Consider the following 19,860-nt stretch of genomic DNA (forward strand, 5'->3'; position numbering starts at 1 on the left):
GAGACAGCAAGGGAGGTTTGTCAATCCAGTACCTTGCCATTCACCTTCGCACCCCTGGGCCAAACTACACTCAATCATAAGACCTACTGAAGAGATGAGTCTTCAGTTAAGACTTAAAGGTCGAGACTGAGTCTGCATCTTTCACATGGATCGACAGACTATTTAATAAAAATGGAACTCTATAGGAGAAAGCCCTGCCTCCAACGAGTTCAAACAGGTGCAGTTAATACAGGTAATGAGTGGAGAACAGGAGGGCTTCTTAAAGCAAAACTAACAGGTCTGTGAGAGCCGGAATTCTTACTGGTTGGTAGGTGATCAAATACTTATGTCATGCAATAAAATGCTAATTAATTACTTAAAAATCATACAATGTGATTTTCTGGATTTTTGGTTTAGATTCTGTCTCTCACAGTTGAAGTGTACCTATGATACAAATTACAGACCTCTACATGCTTTTTAAGTAGGAAAACCTGCAAAATCGGCAGTGTATCAAATACTTGTTCTCCCCACTGTATGTACGGCAGGACCAAATCGTCTAGTAGGAGCAAGTCCATGTAATGCTTTGTTGGTTAGCAGTAACACCTTGAAATCAGCCCTGGCCTTAACAGGAAGTCAGTGTAGAGAGGCTAGCACTGGAGTAATATGATCAAATATTTTGGTTCTAGTCAAGATTCTAGCAGCCGTGTTTAGCACTAACTGAAGTTTATTTAGTACTTTATCCGGGTAGCCGGAGAGTAGAGCATTGCAGTACACTAATCTTGAAGTTACAAAAGCAGCATTTTTGGGCTCAACATTTTTTCCAATATTTTTCGAAGATGTAAAAAAGCTGCTCTTTAAATATTTTTTATATGTTCGTCCATAAAGGAGGGAAATCAGGGTCCAGAATAATGCTGAGGTCCTTCACACTTTTCTTTGAGACGACTGTACAACCATCGAGATCCATTTTCATATCCGACAGCAGATCACTTATGTTTCTTAGAACTGAAACTATCTAACATCTCTGTTTTTTGTCAAAGTTTAACAGTAAGATTTCTTAGTGAGGCAAGTGCACTAATTAACATGAAAACATGATTAATAACAGCCATTTCCTGTCGGTATCCTACCATACGTAATCCCCTTTAACAAGACACCTCCACTATTACTGCAGTAGCTTCAGTGACTGCTGTACCTTTTCTTTTAACACATTACAAGACACAATTACTTGATTATCATTAAAAACATGATTAACAACTCCAAGTACAATCTCTAGGTGGGTACACTATTTCCTATGAGACATCTACCTCCAGTGTGAGAGGTGTGAGAGCGTTCAACCAAAGCAACCTCGGAGATAGACAGTACCTTTTTTTGATATAACAAATAACTTTTTTGAATCTGTACTTAATTAATTGACATTAAAAAAACATTATTCGTCATCCTCAAGTCTAGATTTTTAACAATCTCCGGATACGTACCCTACTGATCCCCAGTAATACCTAAGCCCCATAATGAGACACCTAGGTAGTACCCTACTGATCCCCAGTAATACCTAAGCCCCATAATGAGACACCTAGGTAATAAACCGCCAGCAGTGTTAACAGGCTGAGAGGTCAGTGGTAGTGATATGACGACTGTACCTTCAGAAACTGCTGTATCAAATCAAATGTATTTATAAAGCCCTTTTTACATCAGCAGATGTGTAACGGTCGTTCTCCTCCTCTTCGTCTGAAGAGGAGGAGTAGGGATTGGACCAAAGCGCAGCGTGATAGTTTGACATAATGATTTATTTAAATGATAGAACGAAACACGAAAACACTTTAACAAACTACAAAACAAATAAACGATGTAGACAGACCTGACTTGAGAACTTACAAACTACGAAGAACGCACAAACAGGAACAGACTATACACGAACGACAACGAACAGTCCCGTGTGTGCAACATACACAGACACGGAAAGACAACCACCACAAACAAACAGTGAGAACACCTAACTTAATATGGTTCTCAATCAGAGGAAACATCAAACACCTGCCTCTAATTGAGAACCATATCAGCGCAACACATTAACCCAACATAGAAACAAAAACATAGACTACCACCAGCTCACGTCCTGACCAACTAAACAAGATTAAACAAAGGAAAAATAAGGTCAGGAACGTGACATAACCCCCCTTAAGGTGCGAATCCCGGGCGCACCAGCATAAAGTTCTAGGGGAGGGTCTGGGTGGGCGTCTGTCAGGGTGGCGGCTCTGGCGCTGGTCGTGGTCCACCCACCACCATAGTCACTACCCGCTTTCGGTAGTAAGGGGCAGCACGGAATGATTGGCAACTACCGGAATGAGGGGCATCTCCGGAATGAGGGGCATCTCCGGAATGAGGGGGCATCTCGGAATGAGGGGCATCTCGGATGGGCGGCAGCTCGGAGGGGACGGATCCTGGCTGGCTGGCTCTGGCGGATCCTGGCTGGCTGCTCTGGCGGATCCTGGCTGGCTGGCTCTGGCGGATCCTGGCTGGCTGACGGCTCTGGCGGATCCTGGCTGGCTGACGGCTCTGGCGGATCTGCTGGCTGAGTGACGGCTCTGGCTGCTCATGGCTGGCTGACGGCTCTGGCTGCTCATGGCTGGGCTGACGGCTCTGGCTGGCTGCTCATGGCTGGCTGACGGCTCTGGCTGCTCATGGCTGGCTGGCGGCTCTGGCTGCTCATGGCTGGCTGGCGCTCTGGCTGCTCATGGCTGGCTGGCGGCTCTGCTGCTCTCATGGCTGGCTGGCGGCTCTGGCTGCTCATGGCTGGCTGGCGGCTCTGGCTGCTCATGGCTGGCTGGCGCTCGGCTGCTCATGGCTGGCTGGCGGCTCTGGCTGCTCATGGCTGGCGGCGCTCTGGTGCTTGGCTGGCTGGCGGCTCTGGCTGATCCTGTCTGGCGAAAGGCTCTGGATGATCTGTCTGGCGGAAGGCTCTGGCTGATCCTGTCTGGCGGAAGGCTCTTAGCGGCTCCTGTCTGGCGGAAGGCTCTAGCGGCTCCTGTCTGGCGGACGTCTAGCGGCTCTGTCTGGCGGACGGCTCTGAGGCTCAGTACAGACGGCGGCTTTGAAGGCCTGGACAGACGGGCAGCTCTGACGGCTCGGGACGACAGGCAGCTCTGACAGCTCGGGACAGCGGGCAGCTCTGACGGCTCGGGACAGACGGGCAGCTCTGATGGCTCGGGACAGACGGGCAGCTCTGACGGCTCGGGACCAAGACGGGCAGCTCTGACGGCTCGGGACAGACGGGCAGCTCTGACGGCTCGGAACAGACGGGCAGCTCTGACGGTTCGGGACAGACGGGCAGCTCTGACGGCGCTTGGCAGACAGACAGTCTCTGGCCGGCTGAGGCGCACTGTATGCCTGGTGCGTGGTGCCGGAACTGGAGTACCGGGCTAAGGACACGCACCTTCAGGTAGTGCGGGGAGCAGCAACAGGGCACACTGGACTCTCATGGCGTACTATAGGCCTGGTGCGTGTACCGGCACTGGTGGTACCGGGCTGAGGGCACGCACATCAGGGCGAGTACGGGGAGAAGGAACAGTGCGTACAGGACTCTGGAGACGCACAGGAGGCTTGGTGCGTGGCGTAGGCACTGGTGGTAATGGGCTGGGGCAGGGAGGTGGCGCCGGAAATACGGGACCGTGCAGGCGTACTGGCTCCTTGAGCATTGAGCCTGCCCAACCTTACCTGGTTGTATGCTCCCCGTCGCCCGACCAGTGCCGGGAGGTGGAAATAACCCGCACCGGGCTATGTAGGCGAACCGGGGAACACCATGCGTAAGGCTGGTGCCATGTAACGCGGCCCGAGGAGCGCACTGGTGACCAGATGCGTTGGGCGGCATCATGACATCCGGCTCAATCCTCAATCTGGCGGCCGATACGAGGAGCTGGTATGTACGCGCACAGGCTCTGAACACGTACAGGAGACACCATGCGCTCTACTGCGTACACGTGTCGTGTCTGCCCGTACTCTCGCTCTCCACGGTAAGTACAGGGAGTAGGCGCAGGTCTCCTACCTGACTTCGCCACACTCCCTTTTAGCCCCCCCCCAATAAATTTTTGGGGTTTCTCTTCGGGTTTCCAGCCTCGCTTACGTGCTGCTCCTCATTCGCCGCCTCTCTGTTTGCTGCCTCCAGCTCAGCTTTGGGACGGCGATATTCTCCTGGCTGTGCCCAGGGTCCTTTCCGTCCAGAATCTCCTCCCAAGTCCACGAGTCTGGTTTTTTGGCCGTTGCTGCTGGTTCCTCTCACGCTGCTTGATCCTTGTTTGGTGGGTGGTTCTGTAACGGTCGTTCTCCTCCTCTTCGTCTGAAGAGGAGGAGTAGGGATTGGACCAAAGCGCAGCGTGATAGTTTGACATAATTGATTTATTAAATGATAGAACGAAACACGAAACACTTTAACCAACTCAAACAAATAAACGATGTAGACAGACCTGACTTGAGAACTTACAAACTACGAAGAACGCACGAACAGGAACAGACTACATACACGAACGACAAACGAAACAGTCCCGTGTGGTGCAACATACACAGACACGGAAGACAACCACCCACAAACAACCCCAACATAGAAACACAAAACATAGACTACCCACCCAGCTCACGTCCTGACCAACTAAACAAAGTTAAACAAAGGAAAAATAAGGTCAGGAACGTGACAAGATGTCACAAAGTGATGGACAGAAACCCATTATAAAACCCCAAACAGCAAGCAATGCAGATGTAGATAGAATTACAGTTGCAAGGAAAAACGCCCTAGAAAGACAGGAACCTAGAAAGAAACTTAGAGAGGAACCAGGCTCTGTGGGGTGGCCAGTCCTCTTCTGGCTGTGCCGGGTAGAGGAACCAGGATCTGAAGGGTGGCCAGTCCTCTTCTGGCTGTGCCGGGTGTACCCTTTTTAGTTAACAAACAAAACGGATGAATTATGAAAATAGTTTAAACTATCTCCATATGCTAGTCCTCCAAATAAAGCGTAATCTCTTAGAAGTATGTTGAATAACTGTAGTGGTTAATTATGAAACAAGCAACAAACAAAAAAACATTTTGATCACCTTGAAAGATTCACAACACAGTGTGCAAACAATAACACCACTCAGAAGCATATACGTTGAAATACCTTTTTATTGTTTATATGAAACATGATTAACATCTAGCTACATGTAGGTATTCTAATTCTCCACACCAAGACTTCTTAATAACTTATCCCCATGACAAGCCACTTAGGCCTCCAGTGTGAGATTTCAGCAGGAGTGAATGCTGTACCTTTTTTTTTAACATAACATACACATTGATCAGAGTCATAGTTCATTAGCGTGAACACATGATTACCAATCTCCAGTTATTACCTATCCGAATATATAATGAGACCCCAAGGTAAAAAAGCCACGTCCGGTGTGATGGTATGAACGTGTCACTGTTAGCAGTAGCTCAGATCACTAACCCTGCTCTGGCTGTGGTTCCCCTCTCCTATCTAGGTGGAACATGCTTTTGTAGTTTAGCCCCTTCGCCTGGAGACAGCCAGGCAGCCAGCTAGGCAGGCAGGCAGGCAGCGAGCTGTGTGAGGCCAATTTGCACACATCAAGGAACAGAGTGGGACGACAGTAGGGGAAGCACATGCTGCTGTTGTAAGGATTACATTATGCTGCAGGGGCAATATGGGTCCTGGGATTGTGATAGGGTAGGAGAGATCAGAGTCTGGTGTTTCCAGTGTAGGAGGAGAGCATCAGAGTTCTGGTGTTTCCAGTGAGGAGGAGAGATCAGAGTCTGGTGTTTCCAGTGTAGGAGGAGAGATCAGAGTCTGGTGTTTCCAGTGTAGGAGGAGAGATCAGAGTCTGGTGTTTCCAGTGTAGGAGGAGAGATCAGAGTCTGGTGTTTCCAGTGTAGGAGGAGAGATCAGAGGTCTTGGTGTTTCCAGTGTAGGAGGGAGATCAGAGTCTGGTGTTCCAGGTAGGGAGAGATCAGAGTCTGTGTTTCCAGTGTAGGAGGAGAGATGAGAGTCTGGTGTTTCCAGTGTAGGAGGAGGAGATCAAGAGTCTGGTGTTTCCAGTGTAGGAGGAGAGATCAGGTCTGGTGTTTCCAGTGTAGGAGGAGAGATCAGAGTCTGGTGTTTCCAGTGTAGGAGGAGTAGGATGGATCTGGTGTTTCCAGTGTAGGAGGAGAGATCAGAATCTGGTGTTTCTCAGTGTAGGAGGAGAGATCAGAGGTCTTGGGTTTTCCAGTGTAGGAGGAGAGATTCAGAGTCTGGTGTTCCAGTGAGGGAGGGAAGAGAACAGGGTCTGGTGTTTCCAGTGAGGAGGAGAGATGAGTCTGGTGTTTCCAGTGAGGAAGGAAAGAGAACAGGTCTGATTTTTTCCAGAGAGGGAGGGAAGAGACAGGGTCTGGATGTTTCCAGTGTAGGACGGAAAGAGAACAGGGTCGATGTTTCCAGTGATGGAAGGGAATTTGGGGTCTGGTGGTTTGCAGTGAGGGATGGAGAACAGGCTTTGGTGTTTCCAGAGAGGAAGGGCTAGCATTACAAATCTACATACCTACAGCTATCACACGTTACTACGCATACAATACTTCCATTACCTGACTAGCCATTTAAATATCTGCTATACTGTACTAGCCAATTACAATATACTATACCTGACTAGCCATTTAGCAATGATCTGCCTATACCTGACTAAGCCATTACAATACTGCTTATACCTGGCTAGCCATTATAAATACTGTATAGTCTGACTAAGCCTTTACAATACCTGCTATACCTGACTAGCCATTACAAATACACTATACTCTGGCTTAGCCATTGTAATACTACTACACCTGGCTTAACCATGAATACTACTATACCTGACTAGCCATTACAATATACTAAACCTGGCTAGCCATTATAATATCTATACCTGACTAGCCATTACACATATTACTATACCTGACTAGCATTAAAATACTACTATACCTGGCTAGCACATTACAATACTACTATCCATTATAATACTCCTAACCTGACTAGCCATTGTAAATACTACTATACCTGGCTAGCCATGTTAATACTACTATCCCATTATAATACTACTATACCTGACTATCCATTATAATACTACTATACCTGGCTAGCCATTACAATAGTACTATACCTGGCTAGCCATTTAATACTACTTATAACCTGACTAGCCATTACAATACTACTATACCTGGCTAGCCATTACAATACTACTATCCATTATAATACTACTATACCTGGCTAGCCATTGTAATACTACTATACCTGACTATCCATTATAATACTACTATACCTGGCTAGCCATTACAATACTACTATACCTGGCTAGCCATTACAATACTACTATACATGGCTAGCCATTACAATACTACTATACCTGACTAGCCATTATAATACTACTATACCTGACTAGCCTTACAATACTACTATACCTGACTAGCCATTACAATACTACTCTACCTGACTAGCCATTACAATACTACTATCCTGACTAGCCATATATACTAACTATACCTGACTAGCCATTACCAATACTACTATACCTGACTAGCCATTACAATTACTTACTCTACTGACTAGCCATTACAATACTACTATACCTGACTAGCCACAATACTACTAACTGACTAGCCATTCAATACTACTATCCATTATAATACTGCTATACCTGGCTAACCATTACAATACGACTATACCTGGCTAGCCATTGTTAATACTACTTATACCTGACTAGCCATTACAATAATACTATACTGACTAGCCAGTAACATACTGCTATACCTGACTAGCCATTGTAATACTACTATACCTGACAGCCATTGAATACTGCTTATTACCTGACTAGCCATTACAATACTACTATCCATTATAATACTGCTATACCTGACTAGCCATTATAATACTGCTATACCTGGCTAGCCATTATAATACTGCTATACCTGGCTAGCCATTGTAATTCCACCCTACCTGGTTATCCATTGTAATACCACTGTACCTGGTTAGCCATTATAACACTACTGTATCTTAGGAGTTCTAAGCCTGTTATTTTTCTGTCCTGTCCTACATTAATTAGCAGCCCCTCCTCCTCTCTGTTGGATTATTACTTGCGTGGCGTGTTAGCTGCTGGCGCCGCCTCCCTCTTTAACCAGACGATGATTAGGACAGGATTTAATAGGACGGTTCCTTCCTCTCACGGTGTCTCCCTGTTTGTCTAATTTTGGTTGACTGTTTCTTCATCTTCACATTTCTCAGCCTGCTACGGAAGCTTATTGCTGCCACAGAACAAACAGTTCATGTCCCCCCCGTTCTTTTTGTCAGCAATACCCTTCATGGCTGACCAACAGTGGAAATAGATCTATTATTGCTGACCTTAATCACCTCTACAGTATTTGGCGGCTACTAAACGTTCACATACGGAACGGGGTCAAAAGCAGGAGAGATAGTAGTTGCTTCTCTCCTCCTCTACATATTATCCTGGAACCCAATCCTCATGAGATATAAAGTGCAGCCAGAAATGTCATGCACCCTAACACAATGTTTGGTGGTTTTACTAGCAGCTAAATACGTCCAGTCACCGCATTTGAGAACACGTTCTGTTACCATGTTCTAAGCAAAGTAGTCTTCTCGTACATTGTTTCAGGAAGCTGCCACAAAACACCATTCACCTGAGTACATGTGCATTTCTGTTCACTGTGATAAAATAAATATCTGTTTGCATGACATTTTTGGCTGCACTTTATATCTCATTCCAGCAATTACACTCAAAAATGGCACAAAACCATCAACTTATACAGTATACCATGTTTTACTGTTTACTGAAAATTAAACTCAGCCGCATGGGGATTGGGTTCCAGGATAATATGCAAAGGAGGAGAGAAGTAACCATCTCCCCTTGCTTTTGACCCCCGTTCAGCGTGTGAACGTTTAGCGGCACCAAATACTGTAGGGGTGATTCGTGTGACATGCTTTCTCCATTCTATCATAGAGCAGGAAATAGAACATCTCTTTAAATGTTACTGGCTGGAACAATCTTCTCTGAGATAAATTCTAAGCTCCCACGATGCACTGTGTTGGGGGGGAGAGAGAGGTTCCAATGTCCCTTGTCCAAATGTAAATGAGTTTGTTTGATACGGTACATAATGATAATGTGTCTATGTGTTTGATAGGGTATATCATGATAGTGTCTATATGTATGATAGGGTATATAATGATAATGTATGCATGTCTATGTGTATGATAGGGTATATAATGATATTGTCTATGTGTATGATAGGGTACATAATGATAATGTGTCTATGTGTTTGATAGGGTATATCATGATAGTGTCTATGTGTATGATAGGGTATGTCATGATAATGCATATGTAACAGTATAACTTTAAACCGTCCCCTCGCCCCGACACGGGCGCGAACCAGGGACCTTCTGCACACATCAACGGTTGCCCACGAAGCATCGTTACCCATCACTCCACAAAGGCCGCGGCCCTTGCAGAGCAAGGGGCAACACTACATCTAGGTTTCAGAGCAAGTGACGTAACTGATTGAAACGCTACTAGCGCGTACCCGCTAACTAGCTAGCCATTTCACATCCGTTACACTCACCCCCCTTTCAACCTCCTCCTTTTCCGCAGCAACCAGTGATCCGGGTCAACAGCATCAATGTAACAGTATAACTTTACGRCGTCCCCTCGCCCCGACACGGGCGCGAACCAGGGACCCTCTGCACACATCAACAACGGTRGCCCACGAAGCATCGTTACCCATCGCGCCACAAAGGCCGCGGCCCTTGCAGAGCAAGGGGCAACACTACATCTAGGTTTCAGAGCAAGTGACGTAACTGATTGAAACGCTACTAGCGCGTACCCGCTAACTAGCTAGCCATTTCACATCCGTTACACATATATGAGTTTAATAGGGTATAATGATAATGTATTTGTTTTTGGGTATATAATGATAAGGTTCTAGGTCCCCAAGAACACAGTGGCCTCCATCATTCTTAAATAGAAGAAGTTTGGAACCACCAAGACTCTTCCTAGAGCTGGCCAAACTGAGCATTCGGGGAAGACGGGCCTTGGTCAGGGATGGTCACTCTGACAAACCTCGAGAGTTCCTCTGTGGAGATGGGAGAACCTTCCAGAAGGACAACCATCTCTGCAGCACTCCGCCAATCAGGCCTTTATGATAGAGTGGCCAGACGGAAGCCACTCCTCAGTAAAAGGCTCATGACAGCCCGCTTGGAGTTTGCCAAAAGGCACCCTATAGGACTCTTAGACCATGAGAAACAAGATTATCTGGTCTGATGAAACCAAGGTTGAACTCTTTGCCCTGAAATCCAAGCGAAACGTCTGGAGGAAACCTGGCACCATCCCTATGGTGAAGCATGGTGGTGGCAGGATGATGCTGTGGGGATGTTTTCAGCGGCAGGGACTGGGAGACTGGTCAGGATCAAGAGAAAGATGAACAGAGCAAAGTACAGAGAGATCCTTGATGAAAACTTGCTCCAGAGGGCTCAAGACCTCAGAATGGGGCGAAGGTTCACCTTCCAATAGGACAACAACCCTAAGCACACAGCCAAGACAACGCAGAAGTGACTTCGGGACAAGTCTCTGAATGTCCTTGAGTGGGCCAGCCAGAGCCCGGACTTGAACCCGATCTAACATCTCTGGAGAGACCCGAAAATAGCTGTTCAGGAACACTCCCCATCCAACCTGACCGAAATTGAGAGGATCTGCAAAGAAGAATGGGAGAAACTCCCCAAATACAGGTGTGCCAAGATTGTAGTGTCATACCCAAGAAGTCTCAAGTCTGTAATCGCTGCCAAAGGTGCTTCAACAAAGTACTGAGCAGAGTTTCTGAATACTTAAAGAAAATTGAAATATCACATTTACATAAGACATTTGCAAAAATGTCTAAAAATCTGTTTTCCCTTTTGTGTATAGTGTGAAGATTGACGAGGGAATTTGTTTTTAATCCATTTTAGAAAAACGCTGTAACGTAACAAACTGTGGAAAAAGTGAAGGGGTCTGAATACTTTCCGAATGCACTGTATAATGATAATGTACTGTATATTGCATGTAATGATTATATGTGTATGTCATATGGTGATGATACGAGCCACAAGGTACCAATGATATTTTATGGTTGTGAGATTGTGTTTTCTTTAGTGTTCATTTTGTTTTATTATTTATTACGGGAAACACAGTTGCTAATTAAAGTTGGAAGCTCTGTTGGGTATTTGCAAAAGATCAAAAGAAATCTGGAGCAGTAAGACATTGCCATGGAGACATTTGGGTTGAACTGTTGCTACACTACCACGTGTGTGTGCGTGTGTGCGTGTGTGTGTGTCTAAACAAAGCCAATGCTGAATACAGATCCAGCCTAGGGCAACCATTTTAACTACTCCAAATCTTTCAGTTATTCCTGACTCTGTTGTTGGTATTATATATTTTCAGGGGAATCAAGCATTTCTGCAATGACAGATTCCAGTGCACGTTTGTGAACTTTCACCATCTCAATGCTTAATGTGGTTATTTGTGTCTTCCTCTTTTTATTGTTTCCCAAGTTGTCCTATTTATTTAATTTAACGTTAAAGTTGATTATTTTATGCTCAGACTAAGTGTTCAAGTAAAAACATTTCATAATAAGTCAGAGAAATAAAAACTAAAAAAGTAGTATAATTAAAACTGATGAAATTAAATGCCATTTTCTTTCAGCGGAATCAGAAATAGTACCAAAATGTACAGAGGGAAGGAACCTTTCTCTACAGAGTCTTGTAAGATGATGTACTGTACATACCTTGAGTTAATTAACACAACAAACTGTTGTTTACCCAGCTATTTTTTATTTTTCCTAACAGAAGCCCTGTAAATATGTGACAAAATGAAGCAGTAGAAATTAGGATTGGGTCTAAATTGAATAATGGATAGTGTAACAGGTCATTCAAATCTTTGAAGAAAGGAGATTAGGATTTTGATGGTCAAACACACGTTGTGCTTCACCATTGTTGTTGTTATTATCATCATATTGTAACCATTATTTTCCTCAATAAGTCTGCTCAATGTAAATTGGTTGTAATGTTATTATTTCTCAGGAAAATGTCAATGAAAACACAGAAAAAGTGTCCTGTATTCTCATTGTTTGCCAGTGTACAATCGCTGGCATACAATGCATTTGAGATGTGAACATGTCTCTGCGTGTGTTATCATTTAACCCCCTAAGGTTGATGTCTGCGCTCCACTGAAATGTAATTAGCATAATCCCCCCCAAAATCGCCATGAAAATCCTTCAGTTTAAACTAGAGATATCTGGGTTTTGTTGCACTGGATGCGTCACAATCACAACATCCGCCCGATGTAACACTTCTCCAAGTGCGGTGAAAGCTGACAGAGCTAGAGCGCTGTTTGTCAAACCATGAGACATCCCAAAAATCGGTCTTCTCACAAAATAGTTTGTAGCGTCGGAAAAGTTTGGCCGACAAACTATTATGACCCCTTTTTCCTACGTTTTGCTGTACGGGTCGTACACAAGTGTCTTGGGACTTGTTTGAAGTCGGTGCAGCCGATCTGCCAACTTCTGTCTGTAGCATCCGAACAGTTTGGGCTACACACTAGTACGGCCCGTCTGTGTAAAGGTGAGACTGTCACGAACAATATATATGGAGTCTGTTGAGTGACAAAATAAGGGGTTAAATACTAATATTTTCTGTTCTGTCTCAGATATAGGACAGGCACTTCAGAACAAACTTCCTTCAGAATTTTTTTGGGGGGGAGGACTATCTGTTGCTCGATGTAGTGAATCTGTTATTCAATGCATTTGTATGGGCGAATAGCAGTCAAGGCCAAATACAATGATTCATCAAATACAAAATAAACATTTAAAAAAATGATACTATGCCTCAGGACAACCTGGCCTGATGATTCCTGGCCGTCCCCACCTGGCCGTGCTGCTGCTCCAGTTTCAACTGTTCTGCTCGCGGCTATGGAACCCTGACCTGTTCACAGGGCATGCTACCTTGTCCCGGATCTGCTGTTTTCAACTCTCTCTCTATCTTTCTCTCTGACGCACCTGCTGTCTCGACCTCTGAATGCTTGGCTATGAAAAGCCAAATTACATTTACTCCTGAGGTACTGATCTGTTGCACCCTCTACAACCACTGTGATTATTATTTGACCCTGCTAGTCATCTATGAACGTTTGAACATCTTGAAGAACAATCTGGCCTTAATGCCCATCTCCCCGGGAACAGCCAGAAGAGGACTGGCCACCCCTCAGAGCCTGGTTCCTCTCTAGGTTTCTTCCTACTGTAGGTTCCTGCAATTCTAGGGAGTTTTTCCTAGCCATGGTGCTTCTACACCTGCATTGATTGCTGTTTGGGGTTTTAGGCTTTGTTTCTGTTTAGCACTTTGTGACATCTACAGATGTAAAAAGGGCTTCATAAATACATTTGATTGATTGAGTTGTACTCCTCTCCCCTGGCTTAGAAAGGGTTTATACTCTTATGGGTTAAGGTAAAATGTTTGGTATAGTACACAATGGTTTAGACTTTTGTTGTAATTGTCCCAAAGTCTCCAAGGTGATGAAATAAGTCCGGAGAAGGTAGAGAGCAGATCCCTCCAATGAAATTGTTCAAGATAAAGCAGCTATTCAAATGTCCAGATAAGCCTCTGTGTAATTCCATGAGTCCACTTGATCAAGTGAACTGATGTAAAGCCTTAGTAGCAGATTAAACAGCATGTCCAATTCACGTAACCATCATAATACAGGCAAACTGTCAATTTCCCTGAAATCAGTCTTCTCAAGAAAACATCCGAGTCCGAACGATTTGACCTACAAAATATTATTACCACTCTATGGAAAGGGGTGACCCCTCACAAGTGTCAGGGGACTCGTACGAAATTGGTAACGTCTATGTGCCAACTTCAAATACAATTTTATTTGTCACATACACATGGTTAGCAGATGTTAATGCGAGTGTAGCGAACGCTTCTGTCTGTAGCGTCCGAACTGTTTGGGCTACAAACGCATGTGACCCCACTGTGGAAGCGGGAGATTATCACGACTTTCTCTTTTTCTCTATGACCCAACAAGTGTCATGGGACCAAAAACATGAATGGAAAGATGAAGCTAGTTTTGTGGCCGCTCCCAAAAAATTGTTTAATATGTGTAAAAAACTAAATATACATATTTCCTGGGCTTTCTTATATTTCCCAGATATAGGACAAACACTTCAAAATCTTGTTTCGTATTATACATTTGTTGACTGTCATTTTTGCCATTTATGAATGTGTTATTCAATGCATTTCTCTGGGCTATAGTAGTAAAGTTCAAATTCAATATATTATAAAAAAAATATATATATATATATATATGATTTTTGGATACCTAACATTGGTCCTAAAATTCAAAATCAAATAGCTAAATGATCCATAGTATGACCATCTTAAAACAATTCCATATGTCAGTTTAAAACCCCCCCCACCCCCCGTAGAGTATTTGTTCATATTTAAATTGTTTACAAACATTGAACTAAAACAAGCTTATATTTTGGATGCTGATAGAATAAGATTTGAACTAAGCTCATCAGGCATTTACAAGTTATATTCTTCAAGAATCAATGGGTACACATTATTCATTAACTTTTACTTGGTACTCATCCCGGATCCGGGAGCACCCTCATCAGTAAAAAATATGACTAGCATAGCCTAGCATAGCGCCACAAGTAAAAACTAGCATCTAAATATCATGAAATCACAAGTCCAAGACACCAGATGAAAGATACACGTCTTGTGAATCCAGCCATCATTTCTGATTTTTAAAATGTTTTACAGGGAAGACACAATATGTATTTCTATTAGCTAACCACGATAGCAAAAGACCCAACTTTTTTTCTCCACCATTTTTTTACTGCATAGGTAGCTATCACAAATTCGATCAAATAAAGATATAAATAGTCACTAACCAAGAAACAACTTCATCAGATGACAGTCTGATAACATATTTATTGTATAGCATATGTTTTGTTCGAAAAATGTGCATATTTCAGGTATAAATCATAGTTTTACATTGCAGCCACCATCACAAAATCTCACTAAAGCAGCTAGAATAACTACAGAGACCAACGTGAATACTCATCATAAAACATTTATGAAAAATACACAGCGTACAGCAAATGAAAGACAAACATCTTGTGAATCCAGCCAATATTTCAGATTTTTTAAGTGTTTTACAGCAAAAACACAATATAGCATTATATTAGCTTACTACAATAGCCAATCACACAGCAGCATTGATTCATGCACGTTAGCAATAGCGAATAAACCAGCAAAAGATATTACATTTTTCACTAACCTTCTCAAAACTTCATCAGATGACAGTCCTATAACATCATATTACACAATACATATATGGTTTGTTCGAAAATGTGCATATTTAGCGGCACAAATCGTGGTTATACAATGAGAATAGTAGCCAAACTGCAAACAAAATGTCGGGAGAAATCTTGYGAGAGGCACCTAATCTAAWCAATAAKTAATCKTAAACTTGACTAAAAAATACAGGTTGGACAGCAAATGAAAGATACATTAGTTCTTAATGCAACCGCTGTGTTAGATTTTTTAAATTAACGTTACTACGACATACAGCGTGCGTTAAAGCGAGACCGCACCGAAATGAATGGCGGAATAATAGTTTAATACGGATGTAGCAATAGCAGATTGCCCCTTTTAATGCAAATGTAAAGTAATGTCCCGTATTTACCCAGTTATTAGGCAGAAGTCGTTTCGTAACATTACATATGTGCTATACTTGGCAGCCAACACACATCTGAATTACGTACACAGCACATACAAGAAATGTATTAAGTAAACAAAAACAGTACAAATCAGGAAGTCAGGCAGGATCTATTCAAAAATACATATTGGAATATTCTTCTCTTTTCATCCACAGGCCAGGAGCGGATCGGGATTGACTCTAAGTACGAACAGGAGGGGAAGGTTCAGTTTGTGATCGATGCGGTGTACGCTATGGCCCATGCCCTTCACAACATGCAGAGAGACCTGTGTCCCGATGTCTCAGGGATCTGTGAAGATATGGACCTAGCTGGGGGCAAGAAACTGCTCAAGTACATCCGCAGTGTCACCTTCAATGGTAAGTATACTAATGCCAACACATCAATCAATCGACCAATCAATCAACCAATTAATCGATCATTCAACCAATCAATCGATATAGTACCCCATAACGACGTGATAACAACCTATTAGCTACACCCTGGTGAAGGTTCTTCAGCCAAAATGTTGGTCAAATATTTTACCTAAATATTACTGAAATACATCCACAACTACCAGAGGTACAACATTCACTTCCAGTTTTGAAGAATACAAAACAGCAAAACCAGACAATGTTTACACTGTAGGAAGTGATGTCATAACATTCATGTTCCATATTGACTGACCTTCATGTCTTAAAGTAATGATGGACTGTCGTTTCTCTTTGCTTATTTGAGCTGTTCTTGCCATAATATGGACTTGGTCTTTTACCAAATTGGGCTATCTTTTGTATACCAACCCTTACCTTGTCACAACACAACTGATTGGCTCAAACACATTAAGAAGGAAATATAATTCCACAAATTAACTTTTAACAAGGCACACCTGTTAATTGAAATGCATTCCAGGTGACTTTGATTTTCTATTTTAAATGTTTTACTCATCTATTGTTTTACTTAACACTTTTTTTTCTTATCTTCTTATTTTAAGCATTGTTGGTTAAGGTCTTGTAAATAAGCATTTCACTGTAAGGTCTACACCTGTTGTATTCGGCACATGTGACAAATAAAATGTGATTTGATTTGATACCTCATAAAGCGGGTTGAGAGAATGCCAAAAGTGTGCAAAGCTTTGATTAAGGCAAAGGGTTGCTACTTTGAAGAATCTCAAATATAACATATATTTTTTATTTGTTTAACACTTTTTTTGGTTACTACATGATTCCATATATGTTATTTCACAGTGTTGATGTTTTCACTATTATTCTACAATGCAGAAAATAGTAAAAATAAAGAAAAACCCTTGAATGAGTAGGTGCATCCAAACCTTTGACTGGTACTGTATGTGTGGAATTATTTTATTAGACCAGCCCACAAACAAAAACAAACAAATCATGTCATCTGTAATGCTGACTGATAAGTGCATTATAAAGGTTTCGGGTTTGATTATGAAAAAAAAGAATAATGGTTTTCAATTTCTATTATTATAATGTTTTTTAATTAAATGCATTATGTGGGTTGAATGCTGTAACAAACACAGATTAAAACAATTAATACAAGTCCCATGATGGTAGTGAGTGCCCATTACTGCTTATCACTTATTAACCATAATTTATTCACATGACTTTACTTTAATAAAATATTTCAGTTGTGTATATACACAATTTTTTCAGCCTATTTGAAGACTTTATTATTTCATTCCAAGTCCTCGTCTCATATTTATAGAGCTGCTGTCTGCGCTGTCTGACAAAATCTGTATTTTAGTAGTTCTTCAAAGTAAATAAGGCATACTTTTATGACTGCTGAACACCAACTATAGCTCATAGATCATGTACTGTATTGTTAAGCAACTGCTCTCTATCCCTCTCAAATGTGTGTTCATGACCGGATAAGTAGGTGTGCAATTTATTAAGGTCATTGTAGGTAATTACCACATTTCTGCGCTAAACTATGTATAATTTTTCCCTGTTGGAAACTACAACTCCATACTACATCGCACATTTCGGGCTTGATTTACATTTTGTTGTCTTACAGCCTAAATTTAAAATGGATTCAATTGAGATGTTTTGTCACTGTCCTACACACAATACCCCATGATGTCAAATTCGAATTATGTTTTTAGAAATGTTTACAAATTAATAAAAAATGAAAATCTGAAATGTCTTGAGTCAATAAGTATTCAACTCCTTTGTTATGGCGAGCCTAAATACGTTCAGGAGTAGAAATGTGCTTAACAAGTCACATAATAAGTTGCATGGACTCACTTTGATTGCAATAGTGTTTAACGTGATTTTTGAATGACTACCTCATCTCTGTACCCCAACAGATACAATTATTATCTGTACGGTCCCTCAGTCGAGCCTGTCTTCTCTTGAGAGCCAGGTCTGCTTACAGCTGCCTTTCTCAATAGCAAGGCTATGCTCACTGAGTCTGTACGTAGTCAAAGCTTTTCTTAAGTTTGGGTCAGTCACAGTGGTCAGGTATTCTGCCACTGTGTACTCTCTGTTTAGGTCCAAATAGCATTCTAGTTTGCTCTGTTTTTTTGTTAATTCTTTCCAATGTGTCAAGTAATTATCGTTTTGTTTTCTCATGATTTGGTTGGGTCTAATTGTGTTGCTGGGGCTCTGTGGGGTCTGTTTGTGTTTGTGAACAGAGCCCCAGGAACAGCTTGCTTAGGGGACTCTTCTCCAGGTGCATCTCTCTGTAGGTGATGGCTTTGTTATGGAAGGTTTGGGAATCGCTTCCTTTTACGTGGTTGTAGAGTTTAACGTCTCTTTTCTGTATTTTTTTTAATTTGCGGGTATCAGCCTAATTCTGCTCTGTATGCATTATTTGTCGTTTTACATTGTACACAAAGGATATTTTTGCTGAATTCTGCATGCATTCTCAATTTGGTGTTTGTCCCATTTTGTGAATCTGGTTGGTGAGCGGATCCCAGACCTCACAACCATAAAGGCAATGGGTTCTATAACTGATTCAAGTATTTGTAGCCAGATCCTAATTGGTATGTTGAATTTTATGTTCCTTTTGATGGCACAGAAGGCCCTTCTTGCCTTGTCTCTCAGATCGTTTACAGCTTTGTGTAAGTTACCTGTGGCGTGATGTTTAGGCCAAGGTATGTATAGTTTTTTTGTGTGCTCTAGGGCAACAGTGTCTAGATGGAATTTGTATTTGTGGTACTGGTGATTGGACCTTTTTTGGAACACCATTATTTTGGTCTTACTGAGATTTACTGTCAGGGCCCAGGTCTGGAAGAATCTGTGCAGAAGATCTAGGTACTGCTGTAGGCCCTCCTTGGTTGGTGACAGAAGCATCAGATCATCAGAAAACAGTATACAGTTTACTTCAGATTCTAGTAGGGTGAGGCCGGGGGCTGCAAACTGTTCTAGTGCCCTCGCCAATTTGTTGATGTTATGTGGGGCTCAAGCTGCATCCCTGTCTCACCCCACAGCCCTTCTCACCCCCAGCCCTGTCTCACCCCACAGCCCACTGCCAAGAGATGAGCTATAGGTGTACCTCCCATAGAAGTCCCCTCGAAGCCTACATAGTGAATATGTACATACCCAGCGTGCGACAGAGCTGCAGGAGTTGTGATCCGTTTTTGTTGGTTATGTTGTCAAACTGTAGTTGTGCCTAGGGGGCATATGGGGGAGGGAATGCTGTCATCTCCAGGGAGGCGTTTGTCCCCCTGTGGGCTGAGGGTGTCAAATCAAATCAAATAAAATGTATTTATATAGCCCTTCGTACATCAGCTGATACTCAAAGTGCTGTACAGAAACCCAGCCTAAAACCCCAAACAGCAAGCAATGCAGGTGTAGAAGCACCGTGGCTAGGAAAAACTCCCTAGAAAGGCCAAAACTAGGAAGAACCCTAGAGAGGAACCAGGCTATGAGGGGTGGCCAGTCCTCTTCTGGCTGTGCCGGGTGGAGATTATAACAGAACATGGCCAAGATGTTCTTATGTTCATATATGACCAGCATGGTCACATAATAATATATCACAGTAGTTGTCGAGGGTGCAGAACCTCAGGAGTAAATGTCAGTTGGCTTTTCATAGCCAATCATTAAGAGTATCTCTACCGCTCCTGCGGTCTCTAGAGAGTTGAAAAC

General features: G+C 42.8%; 1 protein-coding gene across 1 annotated transcript in view; it reads left to right on the top strand.

Annotated features, from left to right (window-relative positions):
- The window catches only part of LOC112073180 (metabotropic glutamate receptor 7), a 45,355-nt gene extending 29,108 nt beyond the window's left edge, over positions 1-16,247 (top strand). Inside the window, exon 5 of the mRNA XM_070440060.1 lies at positions 15,931-16,247. Coding sequence (XP_070296161.1) covers positions 15,931-16,247 — 317 coding nt within the window. The remainder of the gene's footprint in view (positions 1-15,930) is intronic.
- Positions 16,248-19,860: the final 3,613 nt, after the last annotated feature.

Source organism: Salvelinus sp. IW2-2015, unplaced genomic scaffold, assembly GCF_002910315.2.
Source record: "Salvelinus sp. IW2-2015 unplaced genomic scaffold, ASM291031v2 Un_scaffold2180, whole genome shotgun sequence".
Classification (NCBI taxonomy): Eukaryota; Metazoa; Chordata; class Actinopteri; order Salmoniformes; family Salmonidae; genus Salvelinus; species Salvelinus sp. IW2-2015.